This window comes from Callithrix jacchus, chromosome 2 (genome assembly GCF_049354715.1).
Source record: "Callithrix jacchus isolate 240 chromosome 2, calJac240_pri, whole genome shotgun sequence".
NCBI classification, from domain to species: Eukaryota; Metazoa; Chordata; class Mammalia; order Primates; family Cebidae; genus Callithrix; species Callithrix jacchus.
Genome location: NC_133503.1, coordinates 119,783,861 through 119,805,400, shown reverse-complemented (window position 1 = coordinate 119,805,400; position 21,540 = coordinate 119,783,861). Strand labels below are relative to the sequence as shown.

At 35.7% G+C, this 21,540-nt stretch overlaps 1 protein-coding gene across 9 annotated transcripts in view; it reads left to right on the top strand.

Annotated features, from left to right (window-relative positions):
• ADGRV1 (adhesion G protein-coupled receptor V1) overlaps window positions 1-21,540 on the top strand; it is a 602,786-nt gene that overhangs the window by 384,966 nt on the left and 196,280 nt on the right. For all 9 annotated transcript variants that reach the window (XM_035291223.3, XM_035291222.3, XM_035291220.3 and 6 more), the window contains one exon: window positions 8,807-8,985. In XM_035291223.3, the coding sequence (XP_035147114.2) occupies window positions 8,807-8,985 (179 nt within the window). The remainder of the gene's footprint in view (window positions 1-8,806; window positions 8,986-21,540) is intronic.

Sequence of the window (21,540 nt, the reverse complement as noted above, 5' to 3'; positions counted from 1 at the left end):
CTTTTCCGAAAATAGAGTAAATTCAATCACTGAAATATTGAGAGGGAAATGACTAACTTTCAAACATGTTTTAGACGGATTTCCTGCTGTCAGGGAGCACTAGACAAAATCATATATAAGATTTCACCCAAGTTTATGAAGATTGGTGTATTCTACATCTCTTCTTTGAGTTAGGTAAATATGATTGTGGCTGATTCACATTGAGTAGACCGGTTAGGTTTCTGGATAGTGAATGACTTAGGGAAACTATTTAAAGTACCAGTGAGGTTTAATGTATTTCAGATGGTACACCACACATTTTTCATGGTTTGTGGTGTGACCACAAAGGAAAAAGTCAATAAGTTCTGAATTCTAGTTAGGTTACTTTTAATGAATTATTTTATGATCAGAGGTTGACACTGTACCAACCTATATTTTCCCACTTATAAAATAGTGACTACTAATCTGTTTTTTTCTATAATCCATTTTAAAAACATTATATAGAAGATTAGATTGTTATGAGTTCAATCCTATTAGTTGAATTGGGAGAATTTTTTACTTTAATGATTCTACTTCATATTTTTTTAGTAATATAGGAGAGAATGTGATACTACATATGACTGTGCATAGCTTATAAGACAATAAATTAATCATTAATTTGTAATTATGGAGTTAAACATGTCAGAATTGTTCATGTTTTTTTTTATCTGCGTTATATCTTCAGTCTTAGAATAAATACATTTAAATGACTTTATCTTGAAAATTATTTTACTTTTATATCCTATACTTTTAGTACCTTATGGTAAAGTTAGATTATATTTTAGAATATTAGGATAAGTTTTATTGGTAAACAAGTTACATAAACTCTCTGAGCATAGAGTTTCTTATTTGAAAACTTAAGTTGTAATAACAGTACCTCTCCTTAGAAACTGAAAAGATAAAATGAATTAATATATAGAATGAGCTTGAAATGGTGTCTGGGACAGACTGCATACTCTACATATTTGCCAATTTTATTTGTTAAGATAATATGTTAAATGAAAATCAAAACCACATTGAGATACCATCTCATGCCAGTTAGAATGGCAATCATTAAAAAAATCTGGAGACAAAAGATGCTGAAGAGGATGTGGAGAAATAGGAACACTTTTACACTGTTGGTGGGAGTGTAAATTAGTAGTTCAGCCATTGTAGAAGACAGTGTGGCAATTCCTCAAGGACCTAGAAATAGAAATTCCATTTGACTCGGCGATCCCATTACTGGGGATATATCCAAAGGACTGTAAGTTGTTCTATTATAAAGACACATGCACACATATGTTCATTGCGGCACTGTTTACAATAGCAAAGACCTGGAACCAACCCAAATGTCCATCCATAATAGACTGGACAAGGAAAATGTGGCACATATACACCATGGAATACTATGCAGCCATAAAAAAAGATGAGTTTGTGTCCTTTGTAGGGACATGAATGAATCTGGAAACCATTCTCAGCAAACTGACACAAGAACAGAAAATCAAACACCACATGTTCTCACTCATAGGCGGGTGTTGAACAATAAGAACACATGGACCCAGAGGGGAGCATCACATACTGGGGTCTGTTGCGGGGGACTAGGGGAGGGACAGTGAGGGGTAGGGAGGTTGAGGAGGGATAACATTGAGAGAAATGCCAGATATACATGACAGGGGGATGGAGGCAGCAAACTACATTGCTATGTATGTACCTATGCAACAATCCTGCATGATCTGTACATGTACCCCAGAACCTAAAGTACAATTATATGTATATATATTTAAAGATAATATGTTGTGGCTAAAATTTCATAGATTTTAAAACATCTTGCATACTCCGCTTTTCCAATATAATTTATACCTTGTTTTTAACAGAAAAGAATAAGCTTCATGTAGTGGAAAGAGGTCTGACTTTGAGTGAGGTGGACACCAAACTAGCTGCAAAGCCTCAGCAAGCTGGAGAACCTTTAACCTCTTATTAAAGTAGATACATGGCTCATAGCAGGCTCCATAAATAGTAGCCTTGCCATTGTTTCTCCAGGCTTCCCTCTTCTTTGACAGAGAAGTCATATAGTGCAAGGCAAGGATGTAGTAAAAAATTATTTTGCTTATTTTTTAAAAGGAAACAATTCATAAGCTCCATTCTTAGCCACAGATATTGAATTACGCTTCTGTTCGCTTGTCATGTAAGATCACTCCATGGAACTACTGAAATCATTTCTCACTTCATTAAGAAGGCAGGGTTATGTCTACTTTTAAAAAAATTGGCTGTGAGAATTTAAAATCATGAAGTATCTTTATTCTGTTTTGCTACTTGCTCTATTTTCCCTTCTGTTCTGATTTGGTTTCATTTTTGAGATAGCATATGCTAATGGTACAAAACAGAATTGAATACTACAGATAAATATAAAATAAAAAGTACATCCTTTTCTATTTCTTGCACTCCCCATTCTTTGATCTACGGTCAATACCAACTTCCTATGTATCTCTCCATAAATATTCCATGCATAGACCAATAGTTATATAAATAAGCACACATGTGTTCTTATATATGCATAGTGTACATACATTTCTATATAGTGTATATATAGTGTATCTATTTAAATATAGTGCATATTTACATATAGTGTATATTTGTGTTACGTGTATAGGTATGTATGCGTGTATATATATATATATGGACATCTTTAAGTTTACCATGCATAGTATACCTTTTTCCTATTCTATAATATGGTTATTACATAATTCATTTTTATGGTCTCCAGTTGATAAAATTACATTGTTTTTTGGTTATTGTGTTTTTTGCTATAGTAAACAATGTGTCCTTGAACATCCTTGCACTCTGAATATTTGTTACTTGGACCATATCCATAGAATAAATTCCTAGGAATTATGCCTTTACTATTCATGTCTACATGAAACATGTAAAATCATGAGGTAAATAAATTGCAAGTAAATTATTTGAGATATTCGCATACGATATAAGTAAATAGACACATGATTTTTGCCTGTATATTCATTTGGTCCAGTTTTATGATCACTTCCTGTCACCAAATTAAATGATTGTATTGCAATCTGCATCAATTATGAAAAATGTCCGAACCTTGCATTATTCTTGTAGTCTGTTCATCTCATGCCTAGAGTCACAGCTTAATTTGAAATATCTTTTCTTTTGAAACGAAAGCTTAATTGAAGAACATATTTTTTAAAGGGAGAATAAGGTTAGAAGTCATTCTACAATTGTACTTGAGCATTCACATCTTGTGCCTTAATTTCTCAATATAATCAGGCTATGAACAAGAAAATGCACGTTATTTATTCCTAGGTAGAAAGGCTCTACTTAGTGCCCAAGCATAGCGAAACAGGAAGGGAAATGCTAAAATTAGCCTTGTTTCTCCTTCATCATTGATTTAATTTGGGGGAACATCAAAGGTATTAAGGACAACAGACTGGTAATCACCAAGATAAAAATGACATACCCAGAAAATACTAAATTCTCCAGTCCTCAAAAAGGACTATTGCAATTTATTTCATGCAGTAAATGTTAAGAAAGAGGGAGGAGAACTGGGACAAGGACGAGTGATAACATTTCTTAGACTCTCATCTGAAATGAATGATTAAGAGCATATGGTAATAGAATTAATAGCATCTGTGATCTCTGACTAAACTTGATGCTATAGGTCAGTTCAAGGATTCTGGTGACACAATTATTAATCAAATATTAAACAAAAGTCAGGATGCCAATCTTTATTTCATATACCTTGAATTACAGAGTTCGAATAGTCTATTTTTAGCTTTAAAATAAAAGGGATTTCTCCTTTATATTTTACTCATATGCTAATATGCATTATATGAAGATATATGAATAAGCTAATGAATGTGTGTTTATGGAACATGGGAAGGCATAATTATGGCCTATGATAGTCAAAACACTTAATGAGGTATGTCTTCAGTTTTCCTATTTGGATACTTGGAAAAATAGTAGGGAAAGTGTTATTATAAAATTAAATAGATAGGTTTTGTAGGAATGTAACTAAATAAGCTTATAGACACAGTCTTTTAGTTTATTACTATCTATATTTGACCTAAATTGTATCTGGATATTTCAGTTGGTTGTTTGCATCTTACACAGAATCAGTTTAGATTCCAACAGCCTGAATCGCTAATTCTGAGAAATATACTTCTCCCATGCTCAGTTTCTTCTGATGTAAACAGAGCATAGTAAAACCTAGGAGAAAAGTCTTGATTAAACGATATATAGCTTTATGTTTGGTCTATATTTATTAACCAATTAATAAATATTTGTTTCATTCCTTCCTCTGTTAAACTATTACCTTCAATGTTTTTCACTTTTCACCAGTTAACTTTTGTCCTTCATTAGGAGTTCAGCCAAATAAACTAAAATTATGGAGTCTTCCTAAAATTCTTTCCGGAAGTGATGGTTAACAGGTACACAAATATGGTTAGGATGAATACGATCTAGTATTTGATAGCACAACAGGGTAATTGTGCTCCACAAAAATTTATTGTGTATTTTAAAATAATGAAAAGAGTGGAATTAGAATGTTCCAAATGCAAAGAAATAATAACTGCTTGAGGTGATGGATACCCCAATTACCCTGATTTGATTATTACAAGATTGTATGCCAAAATATCACCCTTATCCCATAAATATATTCCTATTATGTACACATTTTATTTAAATTTTTTAAACATTTAAATTATTTTTTGAACAAGGTGGTGTGTATATATATATTTATGGGAAACTAAACCAAATATTAAACCAAATTATAAAATTATTGTTAAAGTCAATAAAATGTTTTAAATACTCAAAACAAATTGTGTACATCTTCATTTATTTCATATTTCTCAAATTACATGCAAAGCATTTCACTAGGTGCTACAAGGTAAAGAAAAATTAATCTGCCACAGTTCACAATTGTTTTAGGCATTTATATTCTGATAAGCCTTTATAAGCTTTCCTTAAGTCTTAGAAAAGAAATGAAGATACAGAACAGGTTATCATTTTACTTCTACAAGTAAAGCATATCTCCACTGACATATAAAGCCAGTGGAGGAAGAAATGCTCTCATGTAAATAATAATATTGTCAATATTTATGTCAATTTCTTTTTTTTTTTTCTTTTTGAGATAGGATCTTATTCTGTTACCCCGGCTGGAGTTCAGTGGTGTCATCTCAGCTCACTGCAACCGCTGCCTCCTAAGCTCAAGCAATCCTCCTGCCTCATTCTCCTGAGTAACTGGGACTACAGGCATGCATCATCATGCCTGACTAATTCTTTGTATTTTTTATAGAGACGGGGTTTCCCCATCTTGCCCAGCCTGATCTGGAACTCCTGGGCTCAAGCGATCTGCCCACCTCGGCCTCCCAAAGTACTGGGATTGCAGGTGTGAGCCACTGTGCCCAGCCTATTTGTGTCCATTTCTACAGAAATAAATCTTAAATATAATCAGTCTTTATAAGGCAGTTTGGAGTTATGTTCCACTCCTAGTTCTAGAGCTAACTAGAAGATGAAAAAGCTATGCTGTTCTTTCATTGCCTCAGTTTCATCGTAAGAGGACATGGCAAGATAATCTGTAAGATCTGTGTGCTTATTTCAGTGTTTAATATGAGAAGTATTTAGGTCTTTACTTAGAAGATTGGTCATTGTTTTGTGACCAGAAACATGCTATATGAACTTAACTCTTGTCTATATCATTTAATCTATGTTAACATTGGTTTCATGATATTTGTTTTACTTAAAGTTGCAGTTTCCAAGAACCTATTGACAATGTTAAGTGAGAACACACTGTATGTATAGTCAAATGCTCCACCGTCTTCTTTAAAAAAATGGTTTTCAAAAAATGGTAGATTTTAACCCCATTGCTTTGGGAAAGCAATATGTTAATATATCTCATTGAAGTTTTTGGCAGAAGAAGAAAGAAAAACTAAGTTAACTAAGATGAGCTAATGTAAACAAACATTGAAATTGTAAAGGCATATTGAATAACTCATTGAACCTAAGAACTGTACCTACAGTTGGACCTCACAAGGGACTGTGAGCAAGAATGGAAGGCTTTGTCCATTCCTCTCTACTAGCAGACCTCTGCTTCACTGTGCTCATGGCCACCCGCTTTCTGTGTCCTCTTACTTCAGTTGACCAGCTTAGACTGTCTTGGAACATCAAGGAATTCAGTGTAGAGATGATTGGCTCAGGCTTGGGCAGGCTTCTCCTCTGATCAAATCAGCTGTGCCTGGGGGAGCAGCGTCAGAGAGTCCACCAAGCACACTGAGCCCTCTCTGCATGCAGTAGAAGGAGGGTTAGAAGGGCAGGGTTTGGAAAAGGGGTGCTCATGAGCAAGGCATATGACCAAAAATGCGCCTACTATACTACATTAAAATAAAATTCAAGTCAAACTTGAAATGAGCTAGTCAACACAGATCTTATGTGTGAGCCATATATTGTTTCTAGAATAATTAAATGTTGTTACATAACATTCTAGTATTTCTAGTCCATAGCTTTAGAAATGATATGTTATGGGAAATACTTCTCTTAGAGTATATTTTAGTGATTGCATTCTTTTAAGAAGAAATTTAAATTATATTTTATTTATAATTGGCAAAAGTTTATGATACTTGAAGCTTGTTTTGCTTAACCAAGTATTCAATATTTCAGCCACACTGTGCCTTGAGCTCTTTGGGACAGAAGCACTGCATGTATCAATCTAACAATAACATTTGTCTCAATCTTATCTGAGCCTGTGGTCAAGGTCAGACAGCTGCTGAAAGGTTGAGTGATTCTAACTGGTGGAACTAATGTCCGTCTGTATAAAAGCAGACATTTTGAAAATGTCTCAATCTTTATCATGATGAATCAACTTAGAGTCGTTTACCAATTTGTACCCTCCTCCTTGACTCAACTACCTACTGTACCCCACTGAGTTATCATGTTACATGGATGCACACAAGTATCTACCCAACATAAATAATTAGTACTTTTGTTTAGAAGATGGATTAATCAATGACCTTTGCTTTGTATGAATTTTCATTCTTTAACAGGCAGTATTGATTACTTCAGTGACAACACTTGACACAGCCCCACTTGTTTGAGTCCACATCCCTATACTAATTATAGAAAGAAGAAAAAAAATGTTAGATCTAATAATTTTTAAAAATGAGTTGGAACAAATTTACATGAGCAACAACTCAAATCGTGCTTCATAATTACAGATATAAGCAAATGTACATAAGGATATGGAGTGCTGGCAGGAAATAAAATTCAGAGACACAAATCTCTAAGTAAACAAACATTCTTATCCTTCCCTGGTTTAGCCTAATACTAATCCCTCAAGGCTAATTTGGTAAAGATAGAATCTTACTCAGAAGCCTCAGTAAATAAAACATCTGAAAGCCTTCCCACAAATGTTAGGAATGCTTATTTTTCAAATAGAAAATTATTTATCTTTTGTCTTTCACACTGTCTGACCTCCTAATAGGAGATTTAAGAGGGGCAGTCACATTTTCCAGCATTGACTATATATGTACTCAGCACTTTACACATAACATCTCATTTAATCTTTATGGTAACCTTATACACATGAAACTGAGGTTCTGAAAATGTTGTCACTTGCCCAAGATTATCCACTTAAAGTATAACATTCATGAGTATGAATGAAGTATATAGAGATATAATTATATAGATATAATGTATAATTCATTTATACTCATACTCTTTCCACCATACAAAATTGAGAAGGAGGATTTATCCAGGTAATAGATGTTACTGTTTGAAATATGTATGGCATGACATTCAATATTGTTAGTGTACTGAAGATAATTAAACATAAACACTCCTCATGGAAAGAAGACACTAGAAGACTTAGATACAAGTTAGGTGTGGGATTTGGAGCCAACATCACATTTATAGGCCTCAGTTTTCTTACTCTATTTAATGTGTCTCTTCATCCCTTCATCCCCTCTCACTCTCTACATACCCTGTATATGTTTTGTTTTATCTCAATTAGAAGTAACAGATATAAGAGGTGATATAATATAAGAGAAATATTGCCCTTATTTATTTCCCATTTATTTGGAAACTAAGATTCAAGAAAGTAAATACCACCCCATCTCTTTCACTGCTATATCCCCAGTGCCTACAATAGTCTGTGAAATTTAGTAAGCACTCAATAAATATTTGTCATGCGAATGAACAAAAGGGTGAGAGTATAAACTGAGACACAGGGACCACAAAACAAACCCCACTATAGTACTTTCTCTCTGTTCAATCATTTTCTGTTTATTTGTCTATGTCTTCTACTAGGCACCGAGACCAAGGTTATCTTCACCATTGTTTCCCCACTAAACAGTATCTGGCCCTGCCATGTGATAGGCCCTCAATAAATAAAACTCACCAGTAAGTTTCAAAATATAGAGCTCTTTATATCATTATCACCTGGAAGTTCATGTGTGAAGTAGGTTTGCATATCAGTGTCTGTTTCTTCAAAGACACATTTATAAAACAATCATAGAAAATTGTAACTGAGAGTAAATCAGAGCAAATTAAGGCAAATAAAAAATACAATAAATCAACTAAATATTTCCCTGTGTTTCCAGAATTTTGAGGTATCCCAAATTTCTTGAGTGTGTGAAAGAATATGAACTAACAACAACAACAAAAACAAATCAAAACTAATTATTAAGTAGATAACAACTGCCCTTTGTTGGTCGGTAACTTATTGCCTAAGCCAGGTGAGTTTGTGTTCTGTGCCATTACAGAAGAGCGTGTTCATTTTATCTTGTTTTCTTTTTAGTCTGTGAATTTCTGGTACGTGCTGGTGATGAATGATGAGCACACAGAGAGGAGATATCTGCTGTTCTTCCTTCTGAGCTGGGGACTACCAGTTTTTGTGATGATTCTCCTCATAGTTATTTTGAGAGGAATCTATCATCAGAGCATGTCACAGATCTATGGACTCATTCATGGTGACCTGTAAGTACATTCACGCAACACATTGCCCTAGCTTTCATGTACCTAAGCATGTTTATTAGTGGACAGTGGAAGCAGTTGCATAAGAGCTGTGACTGGATAAGTACCAGGAAGATCTTTGCTTTTCTGCCACACCGTCTGAAGCGCTATTTACTTAATTACTCTTTTAAATAGGAAACTGTGGCCTCTCAATTCTTTGATAGATGTAGCTTTACTAAGTGAGTTGGTGGATCAAACAGTTCATGGCAATTTGTACCTTAGCATTTAGTTTATTAGACTGAGGCAAACAATAATATTTAGCAAAATCAGGACACTGTGAAATTTTTGATAAAGCATTACTGAAAAATTCTGGAGTGTGGCACATTATCCAAGCAGTGTGTTTTTGGTGAGAGAGGGTGATAGATAGCAGCCACCATCACCCATAAAATCCCTGAATATCAAATGTACCAAATGACTACATCACAATGAATGGAGAGTGTCTGCAGAAGTGCATAGGAACAAAACAAGGTCAACTTGGTCTTAGATATTCTTGTTAAAATATCCTTTCAATCTTGAAATCTAACACTTTTTTATACACGTACACACACCTGTGTGTGTGTGTGTGTGTGTGTGTGTGTGTGTGTGTGACTTAATCCTAAATCTGGTATCTTGTAGCTTTGAGGACCACTGAGACCCTCTTATTAGCTCCACATGTAGGGGGTTGGAAACACACTTTGCATTAATAAAGCTCAAATAACTCCTTTGGTATAAGAAAGAGAAAAAGTAAAATTCTAAATAAGAAAAAATGGCCTATTCACAGTCTTATGAAGTCAGTATTACTTAATCATCTCACAGGTTATTATGAAGATAAAATTGGTTAATAGACATTAAAATATTGAAAGTTAAAGTCTATCAGCAGAAGTCATTTTAATAGAATTATTGCTTCTGATCAATTATATATTGAATAAATACTTGTTATTGATATATACAAATGTATTTCACGATAGGCAATCACAGACACATACCTCATAACACATTCAGATGGAGTCTAGCTATGTAAAACACACACTCAAACACACAATATACACACACACAAACATGCAAACACAACACATATATACTATACATTTTTGTAATTCTTTTTACTGAGATTCAAGAAGACTCCTTTATACTGATTATAATATTATAATGTGTTTTATGCATACACAAGTCTACATTGCTGTATTCTTCTAAAAAGAAACAATGACATCTTCTCAGAATTATATTATGGTTTTTTACATTTTACCACACCTTGCATTAATTTAAATCTTGGGCTGCCAGGATTAATTTCAGAAAATTCTGCATCATTCTTTGTGACTTGCAAAGTAACCATGAAGCAAGCTGTGGTGGCTGGCAGACCATTCCTTTAATGAGCTCCCTGGCAAGACAGGACTTATTTAGTTTTAGGAAATAAAACACATTACCTGTGTACCCATCCAGACTTGCTAAATGAACCCAATGAATGCAATATTAATTAGAAAAAACTCTCTTGATCCTTTTAAAAGGAGTTTTAAAGGGAGAAATAAACTATGATCAAAGAATGTCCAAATGAACTTACTCAAAGTATTTGCCTTCTTAAGCTTTTGCGACATGTTCTCTGTGACCACATGAATTATAAGTGAAATGAAAAATACATTATAATTACTGCTACCTGATTTTAATCTTAAAGAATTATTAGACCAGAGTGTCTAACTATTGCAATATAGGTTACTTTTCTCCTTAATTCACAAAGAATATTCCTAAGCCATTCCCATATAAATTCATTCTACCTTGTAAATATTCTATATCTTTAATATTCAATTTTAATGTAAGGATATAAACTGATACATTATATATATTAAAATATTGTATACCTATATCATCATTTTAAAACATGCCATTTCTCTCGAGGTCATGGTAGGATTTGTGGTTGTGTGAACTAATGGCTCCTCTGTTGGGCAGTGGTTACTTCGTAGTATTTTGCTTGTCTCCTATGCTCTTCCCCTATGGAAGAGCTAAGAATTTTTTAAATGCCTCAAGGGGAAAATCTCCAAGTATCTTGTTCACTTCTTTCTGGAATGTGTTTTTTCAAGTTCTCTTTCTTGCCATCTCTGAAGTCTAATTTTTGTCTCCTTAGCTCTTTGAGATTACCAGATGCTCTGCTGGCTTCCATGACTCTCAGCATCTTTCCTAGTCCTGAATTTTCAGTCAGTCTTTCTTCTCCAAGTATTAACAGGCAGATACCCTGGAGGGAAAAGTGGTATGCTGAATATAGTGCTGATTTCAACAAGCTTGTCTTCTTTTCAAGCTTGGCCTCTCAAATCTTGGTTGCCTCAACAGCTTTCCAGTGCCTTCAAACAAATGGTTTTGTTTGGTTTATTTTACTTTATTTTTTCTGATTATTCTAGATGGAATAATAAATCATGTACAAGCTGTTTCATTAAATATAGTTCAGTATTTTAAGATGGATTTTATAGATAGTGTGCATATCTACATTTTAAATAGTAATATGCTGGTTAAGTGTTACAGACAAAAGACAAAAATTTTGCCAAATAATTTATATAATCTAGGGTTAAATTTTTTGTGGAAAGCAATAATAGTGAATAGCAGTGAAAACACTTTAAATACTTGGGTTTCCTAAGTGCTGACTTCAGTCTACTTTTCTCTCTATACATTGCTGTCTATTATTATGGTTTGCCACTTTCTGTATGATAACCCCCTGAAGTTGTGTCTCTAGCCTATAACACTTTTCATAGCTCCGTATCTATATTATAAATTCAGATGTTTTATAAACATCTTTACCAAAGCAACACACAGCTCTTTCCTATTTAGTATGTTTAAAATTGATATCCTAAAATGCTTCGACCCACTTTCTCTATGAAACATCCACTATCCACCCACATACACAGGCTGTGAACTCGAGTTACTTTCTATTTTTTTTCACCTTACACTCAATATTCTATAATCACAAATTATTTTCCAGTCTAACTGCTAAATGTTTGCCTTCTTAATCTAGTTTCTCATTTCAACCATCATCTCTTATTTCATCTCCCTCTCAAGTTCAGCTTCTGTCTTCTTTGGTATATTGGGTTGCCTCCTAACTTGCGCCTCTTCTCTAGTTTCTTCATTTTATAATCTATTCATTAAATTCTGAAATATGCAAATTATATCACTCTGATGCTTCAAACCCAACAGTTGCCTTTCACTACCTTCAAGATCATAGCTTGATAGGTCATCCATGGATGACCTAAACTGCGGAACCAGCTTTTTAAAAATCATTCTTCCTACTCTCCTCCCTGTCTTCCTTGATGTTTTCCATGATCTCTTATTTCTGTACCTTTGAATATATGTTTTTTTTTTTTGAGACAGAGTCTCACTCCGTCACCAGGCACCAGGCTGGAGTGCAGTGGCGTGACCTCGGCTCACTGCAACCTACGCCTCCCATGTTCAAGCAATTCTCCTGCCTGAGCCTCCTGAGTTGCTGGGACTACAGGCATGCACCACCACGCCCAGCTAATTTTTTTGTATATTTAGTAAGACGGTGTTTCACCATGTTGGCCAGGATGGTCTCGATCTCTTGACGTTGTGATCCACCTACCTTGGCCTCCCAAAGTGCTGGGATTATAGGCATGAGCCACCGCACCTGGCCTGAATATATCTTTTATATCTCAAATGCCTTTCTTTCATTTGTCTGCCTACAAAGTCCTTATTCTTCCTCGAAGCAACTTAAGTATCAACTTAGTAAAGTGTCTGTTTTCACATTAAAACATGACCTCTTAAATATAGCCTTTTGTATAGACTCATAACCTTTCATAAATCCTAAGATTGTACTAATTATAATATATGGAAGATATTCGTTTATGCCAACTATGTAACTTGAAATTCAGCTGGAGAACAGTGATTACTTACAGACTATATGGAAAGGATTGGTAACTTTATCCCTTAGTGGAACTATCCAAACTAGAAAAAGGAGGGCCTTAACAATCCAATGTAAATTTACACAAATGAGATTTTAGAAAAAACTTTCATGTTTTTGCTACACAATAACATACACACACACAATAAAGATTTCATGCAACAATATGATTAGTAAAAATATCGAATATATTTAAGGTCACCAAATGATAAGTATCTCAGTATTTTAAATACCACATGAGGCACGTCAAATCTTGGAAGAGAGAAAATTTTTTATATGTGCATAAAAAATCAAATTCTAATTTACTAAGACAAAAGTATTTTTCAACCTAGATTTAAATTGAATAATCTGGTTTGAATAAAAGCCAAAAGTTCCTATAAAATTTAAAATGTACTTTTTTCTGTAAAGTAGAAAACCCAACATAGACTTAATATTGCTGCTTCATCACTAAACCAGATGATCCTATGGATCTCTGAGGAATCATATTCTACTCCAAGTTAATAGAAGAAGGCACCTACACTTTCAAAGTTTTCTAAAGCAGCATTCCCCAACCTTTTTGGCACCAGGGACCAATTTTGTAGAGGACATTTTTTTCACAGATCGGGGATGGGGTGGGAAGTGGTTTGGGGATGAAACTGTTCTACCTCAGATCATCAGGCATTAGTTGGAATCCCATAAGGAGTGCTCAACCGCGGTTACTCACATGCACAGTCCACAATATGGTTCACACTTCTATGATAATCTGATGCCTCCACTGATCTGACAGAAGGCAGATTTCAGGCGGTAATGCTGGCTCACCCACTGCTCACCTCCTGCTGTACAGCCCAGTTCCTAATAGGCCATGGTCAGGTACCAGTCCACTGCCCTGGGTTTGGAGACCCCTACACAATATATTAATCAACTTTTGAAATGAGTGCTAAAAATGCTTCCAACTTCCTTTCTGTCTTATAATTGAACAGTGCTTAAACTAAAACAAAGGCAAAAGTAAGTGAAATCTGTCCCTGTTTGTTATTGGTTAGCAGAAGTAACTCTACTGAGAGTACCTGGAAGTAGTCTCTATTGAGTAGTTTTATAATGAATGTCTTTGGAAGTAGTCACCTATTTTTCTTGAGACAGATTCTTGGCTACTTTAGGTAAAGAAAACAAGTTAAAGGAGACCTTATCATGCAAAGTGTAGGGGAAAAGAGAATATAAGAAGAGTCAAGACCCGGGTGGAAGTAAAGAGAATGTGGTCCTGAGGAGTGTTCTTAAACAGAGAATATGCCAATTATCTGGAACCCCAGTTATGTGAATATTGACAGAGTGATTGGAATGAGTGTCAAAGACATGGCATACGGAGGTGAGGACAATGAAAGCATTACTTACTTTGATCTCAATATTCTTACTTCTAAGCAACCCCAACACATCAATAACAGTAAAAATGACACAATAAAGACGATAGATCGTTTTGTATTTCCAAATGTCTGCTTTTTATTCTTGCTAATTCATATGAATTCAAACTTAAGAAAATCAACAAATAACTTATTGAATAGTGACTATATGCAAAGGCTGAAGTGAATTCTCTTCTGTCTAGGCTTAGAATTTGACTGTAATGAAAAACATTGCATAACTTCATAACTTAATTTTAAAATTGGTTACAGTTCTTTAGTTTTTTCGTTGTTTGTCTTTAATTTGTAGAGACAGTGTCTTGCTGTGTCGCCCAGGCTATTCTCAAACTCCTGGGCTCATGCAATTTTCCTTCCTCCCAAAGTGCTAGGATTACAGGCATGAGCCATCATGCCCAGCCTAGTTTTTTAGTATGTTAGCATTTTAGTATTTCAGCATTATATTTTACTTTAGATATGCTAAACAAATCTTTATTATAACCTACTCTGATTATCCTGTTTCTGAACTGAACTACCAGTTTTACTAAATCATCTGAACACAATCTAATTTTGCAAGCTGTATTAGAAGAAATGTTATTAATACAGAGAACAAATCTCTATTCTAAATTAGAACTAAGTAGAAGTAATTGTACTTTATGGGAAATATGATATCATATGAGAGTCTTTATTTTCATTAAATTACTTTAAAAGAGAATCATGAAAAAAGTGTTTATTAGAGAGCACGTTTACTTGTTGTCTGAGGAGTGAACAAAGTCACCATTCATCTTTGAAAAAAAAGTCAAGATCTCTTCATTCATTTGCTCAGTTAGGGCTATATTACTGCTTGTGGGTGCACATGTACACACATGCAGAAATACAAATACATCCACATAAAATAGCAACCTTCGACTTGCATTTTCTATCTATTCAGACCCTAAAGTTAAAAAATCTTGAAAGTACGCTTCCTTACGAAGTCTTCTTAGAATAATGGAATCTAAGGGTTGGAAAATGTCTAGCTTGCCTTAATAAAGTTTCCCACACATCCTTGAAAACATACCATGATTCGAATTCTCATTCAAAGGCTTGTTAGCTCCTTCACATTTTTATTCTAAACATGCTCAGTATATCTGACTTTTTATGGAAATTAATTATACAATTCTGCTAATAACTTGTTCTCTTCGCTTGATAATACAGTATTATCACTCTAAGCAACAACCTTAGCTTTTCTGATTATTGCTTTGTCTCTCTGAGAAAAATTCCAACTAATGTTTTGAGTTATATCTCTCTTGGCTTCCCTTAGTTACTGGATCGTCCTCTTTGCGCACAAGGTGGAACCTAGCTGTAAAGAGAACTTTATCAAGCTTTTAATCCCATCTCCATGTAATTCTTGAGTAACCTTCACAGCATTGCTGACAAACATTCTTTCACTTTATGTTTGAACTCTTCCATGAGAAAGAATACACACTTTCTCCCAAGAATTATTTGTGTAGAAAAGGAAACTATCTCTTAGATTGTGGTTTAAATCCATTTGCTGGGTTCATAGCAAGCAAGCAAAATAATGTGATATTTTTCACATGATAATCCTTTTGCATATTTCTCCCAGTTCTTTTTTCCAACCTAAACATTTCTGATTGGTTTATATAGTTTCTCATGCACCATCTCTTCACTATTTTGATAGATCTCTTCTAAACTTGTTCTATGTCAGTTCTTCTTTTCATCTTTTAAGAAGTTTAAACTTACAAAAAATTGCAAAAGTTATGCAGAGTTCACATATACCTTTAATCCAGTGTGCATACATATTTACATAATTATAGCACAATGATCATAACTGGGAAATTAACCATGATAAAACCTTTTAACTAAACTGCAGACCTAGTTCAAATTTCACCAGTTTTTTCCTCAGTGTCTTTTTTGAAATCCAATAAAAAATATGTTCTATTATCTTTAGTGCTTGTGTGTCCTTAGTCTCCAGTCTGACAATTTCTCTGTCTTTCCTTGGTTTTCACTTTTGAAGAGTACTGGTCAATTATTTTATAGAATAACTCCAAACTTATCTAATTGTTTTCAAGATTAGATGGAGGTTATGCATTTTTTGGGTAGAATGACAGAGTGTTAAAGTACAAGTTTTTTCATATGAACATATGTTTTTAATTCTCTTGAGTATATGTCTAGGAGTAGAATTTATTGGGCCATATGATTTAACTTGCTGCTTTCAAGATTATCTCTTTGTCTTTGTCTTTCAACAGTTTATTTGCCTAGGTATGGGTCTCTCTGAGTGGATTAAGGTTTTTCATCAGTTTGGGGAGTTTTCAGCCATTGTTTTATCAAATATCCTTTCTGCTCCTCTTCTTCTGAGTCTTTTATTATGCATCTATTGGTACGTTTGATGATGTTCGACAAAAATCTAAGGTTGTGTTTATTTTTCTTTGTTCTTTTTTCTTTCTGTTCCTCAGATGTGGTAACCTCAACTGAGCTGTCTTCACATTTATCATTATTTTTCTTCTTGGTTAAATCTGTTGTTTGGCATCATTACTGAAATTTTCATTTTAGTTATTGTACTTTTTCTTTTTCTTGAGACAGAGCTACTCTTGTTGCCCAGGCCAGACTGGAGTGCAATGGTGCAATCTCAGCTCACTGCAACCTCTGCCTCCTGGGTTCAAGCGATTCTCCTGTCTCAGCCTCTGGAGTGGTAGGATTACAGGTGTATGCCACCATGCCCAGCTAATTTTTGTGTTTTTAGTAGAGATGGGGTTTGACCATGTTGCCCAGGCTGGTCTCAAACTCCTGATCTCAGGTGATCTGCCCACCTCTGCCTCCCAATGTGGGTTTACAGGTATAAGCCACCATGCCTGGCCTAGTTTTTGTACTTTTCAGTTCAGTAATTTCTATATGGTTCTTTTTTATCATTTCTCTCTATATATTAATATTTTTATTTGATGAGATGTCATTCTCATATGCTCATTTAATTGTGTAGACATTGTCTCCTTTATGTTTTGAGCATAATTAAAACAGCTAATTTATGTGTTCAGTAAATCTAACATCTGAGTTACCTAAGGGATAGTTTCTATTCATTATTTTCTTTTGTATGCATCATGCCTACCTTCTTGGTTTTTTGCATATTTTGTAAATTTTGTTGAAAATTAGACATTCTATGTGGAAAATTTGGAAATCAGATAATTTTTTTCTCTCAGGGTTTGTTGTTTCTGTTTATAGTTGTAGCTGCTGTTTGCTTATTGAGTTTTCTGAATTTACACATTTAATTTCATAAATCTATATTCTTTGTCACGTGTGGCCACTGACATCTCTGTTTCATTAATTTAATGGTCAGCTAATGATTGAACAGAGATCTCCTTAAATGCCTATAACCAAGAAATATCCCAGTCTTTGCTAGAAGACTGCATGTGCATGTTGGGGCATGACTTTAACACTCCACCAGGAAGTTAGTAACTGTCTTAGCCTTCATTTTTGTGTATACCCTCAAAGTACCAGTGGTGAGAGAGCCCAGAGCCTTCTCAAGTCTTTCCTGAACATGAACAAAGCCTCAAGCATGCATATAGCCTTTCAAATTCCCAGGAATGGATTGGAGCTTTCCAAAGCCAATGTGTATATCTCATGCCCCAGCTTTTCTTTTCAGCTTTTGAGGTTTTTTGCTCAATTCTTGTTATCTACTGGCTAAGATAGATGTTAAATTACTTGCCTTAAGTTGCTTTTAACAAACAACCCCCTGTCTCCTTACCTCATACCCAAGAAACAGATTTTTTTGCATTGGCTGAGCTCTGAGATAGGTAAAATATAGAAAACCTTGCAAGTGGGGATTTACTTTGGGACTAAAGCTTTGAAAGAGCTCCAGCTTCATTTTGATCCCCAAATCTCCTCACCAGTAGGTGCCAGACTATATCCAGAATGCAGACTATTTTTCAAGGCTATGCGAGTCTACAGAGGCTTTCCAGCAATGCCTTGTATACAACCTGTTCAACTGTGAGTTAATTAAACCTATTTTCTTTATATATAACCCAGCCTCAGGTAGTTTTTTATAGCAATGTGAGAATGGACTAATATAAAAAATTGGTACTGGGAGTGAGGCATTGTTATGAAGACACCTGAAAAGGTGGAAGCAACTTTGAAATGGGGTAACAGGCAGAAGCTGGAAAAGTTTGGAGGGCTCAGACAACATGAAGATGAAGGAAAGTTTGAAACTTTCTAGAGACTTGTTAAATTGTTGTAACCAAAATGCTGATAGTGATATAGACAATGAAGTCCAGGGTGAGGTAGCCTCAGACTGATATGAGGAACTTACTGAGAACTGGAGTAAAGGTCACTCTTGCTAAGCTTTAGCATTGTGTCCCTGCTCTAGGGATATCTGGAAATTTGAACTTGAGAGAGATGATTTAAGGTATCTGGGCAGAAGAAATTTTTTTTTTTGAGACGGAGTTTCGCTCTTGTTACCCAGGCTGGAGTGCAATGGCGTGATCTTGGCTCACTGCAACCTCTGCCTCCTGGATTCAGGCAATTCTCCTGCTTCAGCCTCCTGAGTAGCTGAGATTACAGGCATGCGCCACCATGCCCACCTAATTTTTTGTGTTTTTAGTAGAGACGGGGTTTCACCATGTTGACCAGTATGGTCTTGATCTCTTGACCTCGTGATCCACCACCTCGGCCTCCCAAAGTGCTGGGATTGCAGGGTTGAGCCACCACACCCGGCCCAGAAGAAATTTTTAAGCAGCAAAATGTTCAAGATGTGACATGGCTGATTCTAAAAGCCTATGCTCATTTGCATAAAGAAAGAAATGACCTGAAACTGGAACTTAAAAAGGGAAGAAAAGCATAAAAGTTTGGAAAATTTGCAGCCTGGCTCTGAGGTAGAAAAGAAAAACCCATTTTCAGAGAAGTTCAAGCCAACTGAAGAAATTTGCATAAGTAAAGAGGAGCTGAATGTTAATAGCTAAAACAATGAGAAAAACGCTTTTTAACCATTTGAGAAACCTTCAAAGTAACCCATCCCATTACAAGCCCAGAGGCCTAGGAGGGTAAAATGGTTCTGGGGGCCAGGCTCAGAGCCCTACTGCTCTGTGCAACCTCAGAACCTGGTACCCTACATCCCAGCTCCTCCAGTTCCAGCTGTGGCAAAAAGGACCCCAGATATCTCTCAGAGCACTGCTTCAGAAGGTGCAAGCCATAAGAATCCTTGGCAATTTTCATGTGGCATTAAGCCCGTGAGTGCACAGAGTGCAAGAGTTGAGGCTTGGGAGACTCCAACTAGATTGCAGAAGATGTATGGAAATGCATAGATATCCATACAGAAGTCTGCTGCAGGGGTAGGGCCCCCATAGAGAACCTCTATATGGGGTTGGAGTCCCCATACAGAGTCCCCACTGGAACACTGCCTAGTGGAGCTGTGAGAAGAGGGCCACTGTCCTGCAGACCCCAGAATGGTAGATCCATTGACACTTTGTGCCATGTGCCTGGAAAAGCAGCAGGTACTCAATGCCAGCCCATGAAAGCAGCTATGGAGGCTGTACCCTGCAGAGCCACAGGAGCAGAGCTGCCCAAGGCCTTGGGAGCCCACACCTTGTGTGCACACGCCTTGTGTCAGCGTGGTCTGGATGTGAGACATAGAGTCAAAGGAGATTATTTTGAAGCTTTTAGATTTAATGACTGCACTGCTGGGTTTTGGACTTGCATGGGACCTGTAGCCTCTTTGTTTTGGCCAACTTCTTCCTTTTTGAATGGGAGCATTTACCCAATGCCTGCACCCCCATTGTATCTTGGAAGTAACTAACTTGTCTTTTATTTACAGGCTTATAGGCAGAAGGGACTGGCTTTTCTCAGATAAGATTTTGGACTTGAACTTTTGAGTTAATGCTGAAATGAGTTAATATTTGGGGTGCTGTTGAGGAGACATGATTGTGTTTTGAAATGTGAGGACATGAGATTTGGGAGAGGCCAGTGGCAGTGTGATATAGTTTGGCTCTATATCCTCACTGAAATCTCATGTTGAATTGTGATCCCAAGTGTTGGAGGTGGGGCCTGGTGGAAGATGATTGGATTATGGGAGTGGTTTCTAACGGTTTAGCACCATCCCCAGAGTGCTGTCTTGTGATAGAGTTCTCATGAGATCTAGTTGTTTGAAAGTATGTAGCTCCTCCCTCTTTGCTCTCTCTTTCCTGTTCCCACCATTTAAGACATGCCTTCTTCCTCGTTACCTTCCACCATGATTGTAAGTTTCCTGAGGCTTCCCCAGCCATGTTTCCTGTGCAAAACTATAAGTCAATTAAACCTCTTTTCTTCATAAATTACCTAGTCGCAGGTCATTCTTTATAGATGTGTGAGAACATACGAACGTAGCTTCGTATCTAGAATACCCTGTACTGAAATACAAAGACCTAAAATTATATTTTCATAAACCTATTGTACATATCTTAAGATATGCCTCTAAAATTATTCTTGGTTGGAGTACAGTGGAAAGAGCAGGGGCTTTGGAGGTAGACAGAGAAGGAGTCAAATACTGACTGAGGTATGTCCTAGTGAGTGATTCTGAGCAAGTTAATTACCTTCTGTGAGCTTGAAGTTTTCCATCTGTGCATTAGGCATCATAAAATCTATGTTCTAAGATTGTGATATGGATTAAGTGAGATGATGCTTGCAGGGAAAAATGCATGTACAGTGCCTGGCACAGAGGAGGGTACAATAAGTGAAAGCCACATGTATAGGTCTATAACTGTGTGTCTCATATGAAGTAGTAATTACATATAAGCAATCAGACAAGGCCAGTTAAATATTGTTGACCTTGTAAGTCCTGAAGAGTTGCTTACCATTTTGTTATCTCCAGCTATTTTGAAAGTATTATTTACATTATTTCCATGCTTTTCTTTTGCACTCATCTTTGACATAAGGATTGCAAGCACAACAGTCTTTAATATTTCTAAAACTCAGAAGCTTCTACCAACCTAAGTTAGGAGCTTGTTTTGTTTCCATCATAAATGAGAAAGAAAAATGTCTCTAACACTTGCAGTCTTCTATGAGACTGTCCTGGTCAGTGATGGTTGTTGTACTAGCATACCATAGACTGAGTGACTTAAACAGTGAGCATTTTTTTTTACACACGATCATGACAAAAATGGGATGTTGTGTACTTTGCAATTTACTTTTTAATAACTGGAAAGTTTTTATATCAGTATGTAATAGCCATTACATTTTGTATTATAATGTTCTATTGTGCTGATTTAATCAACCCTTTTGGCAGACTTCTGAACTATTTCCAATTCTTCTTTATATCATTGT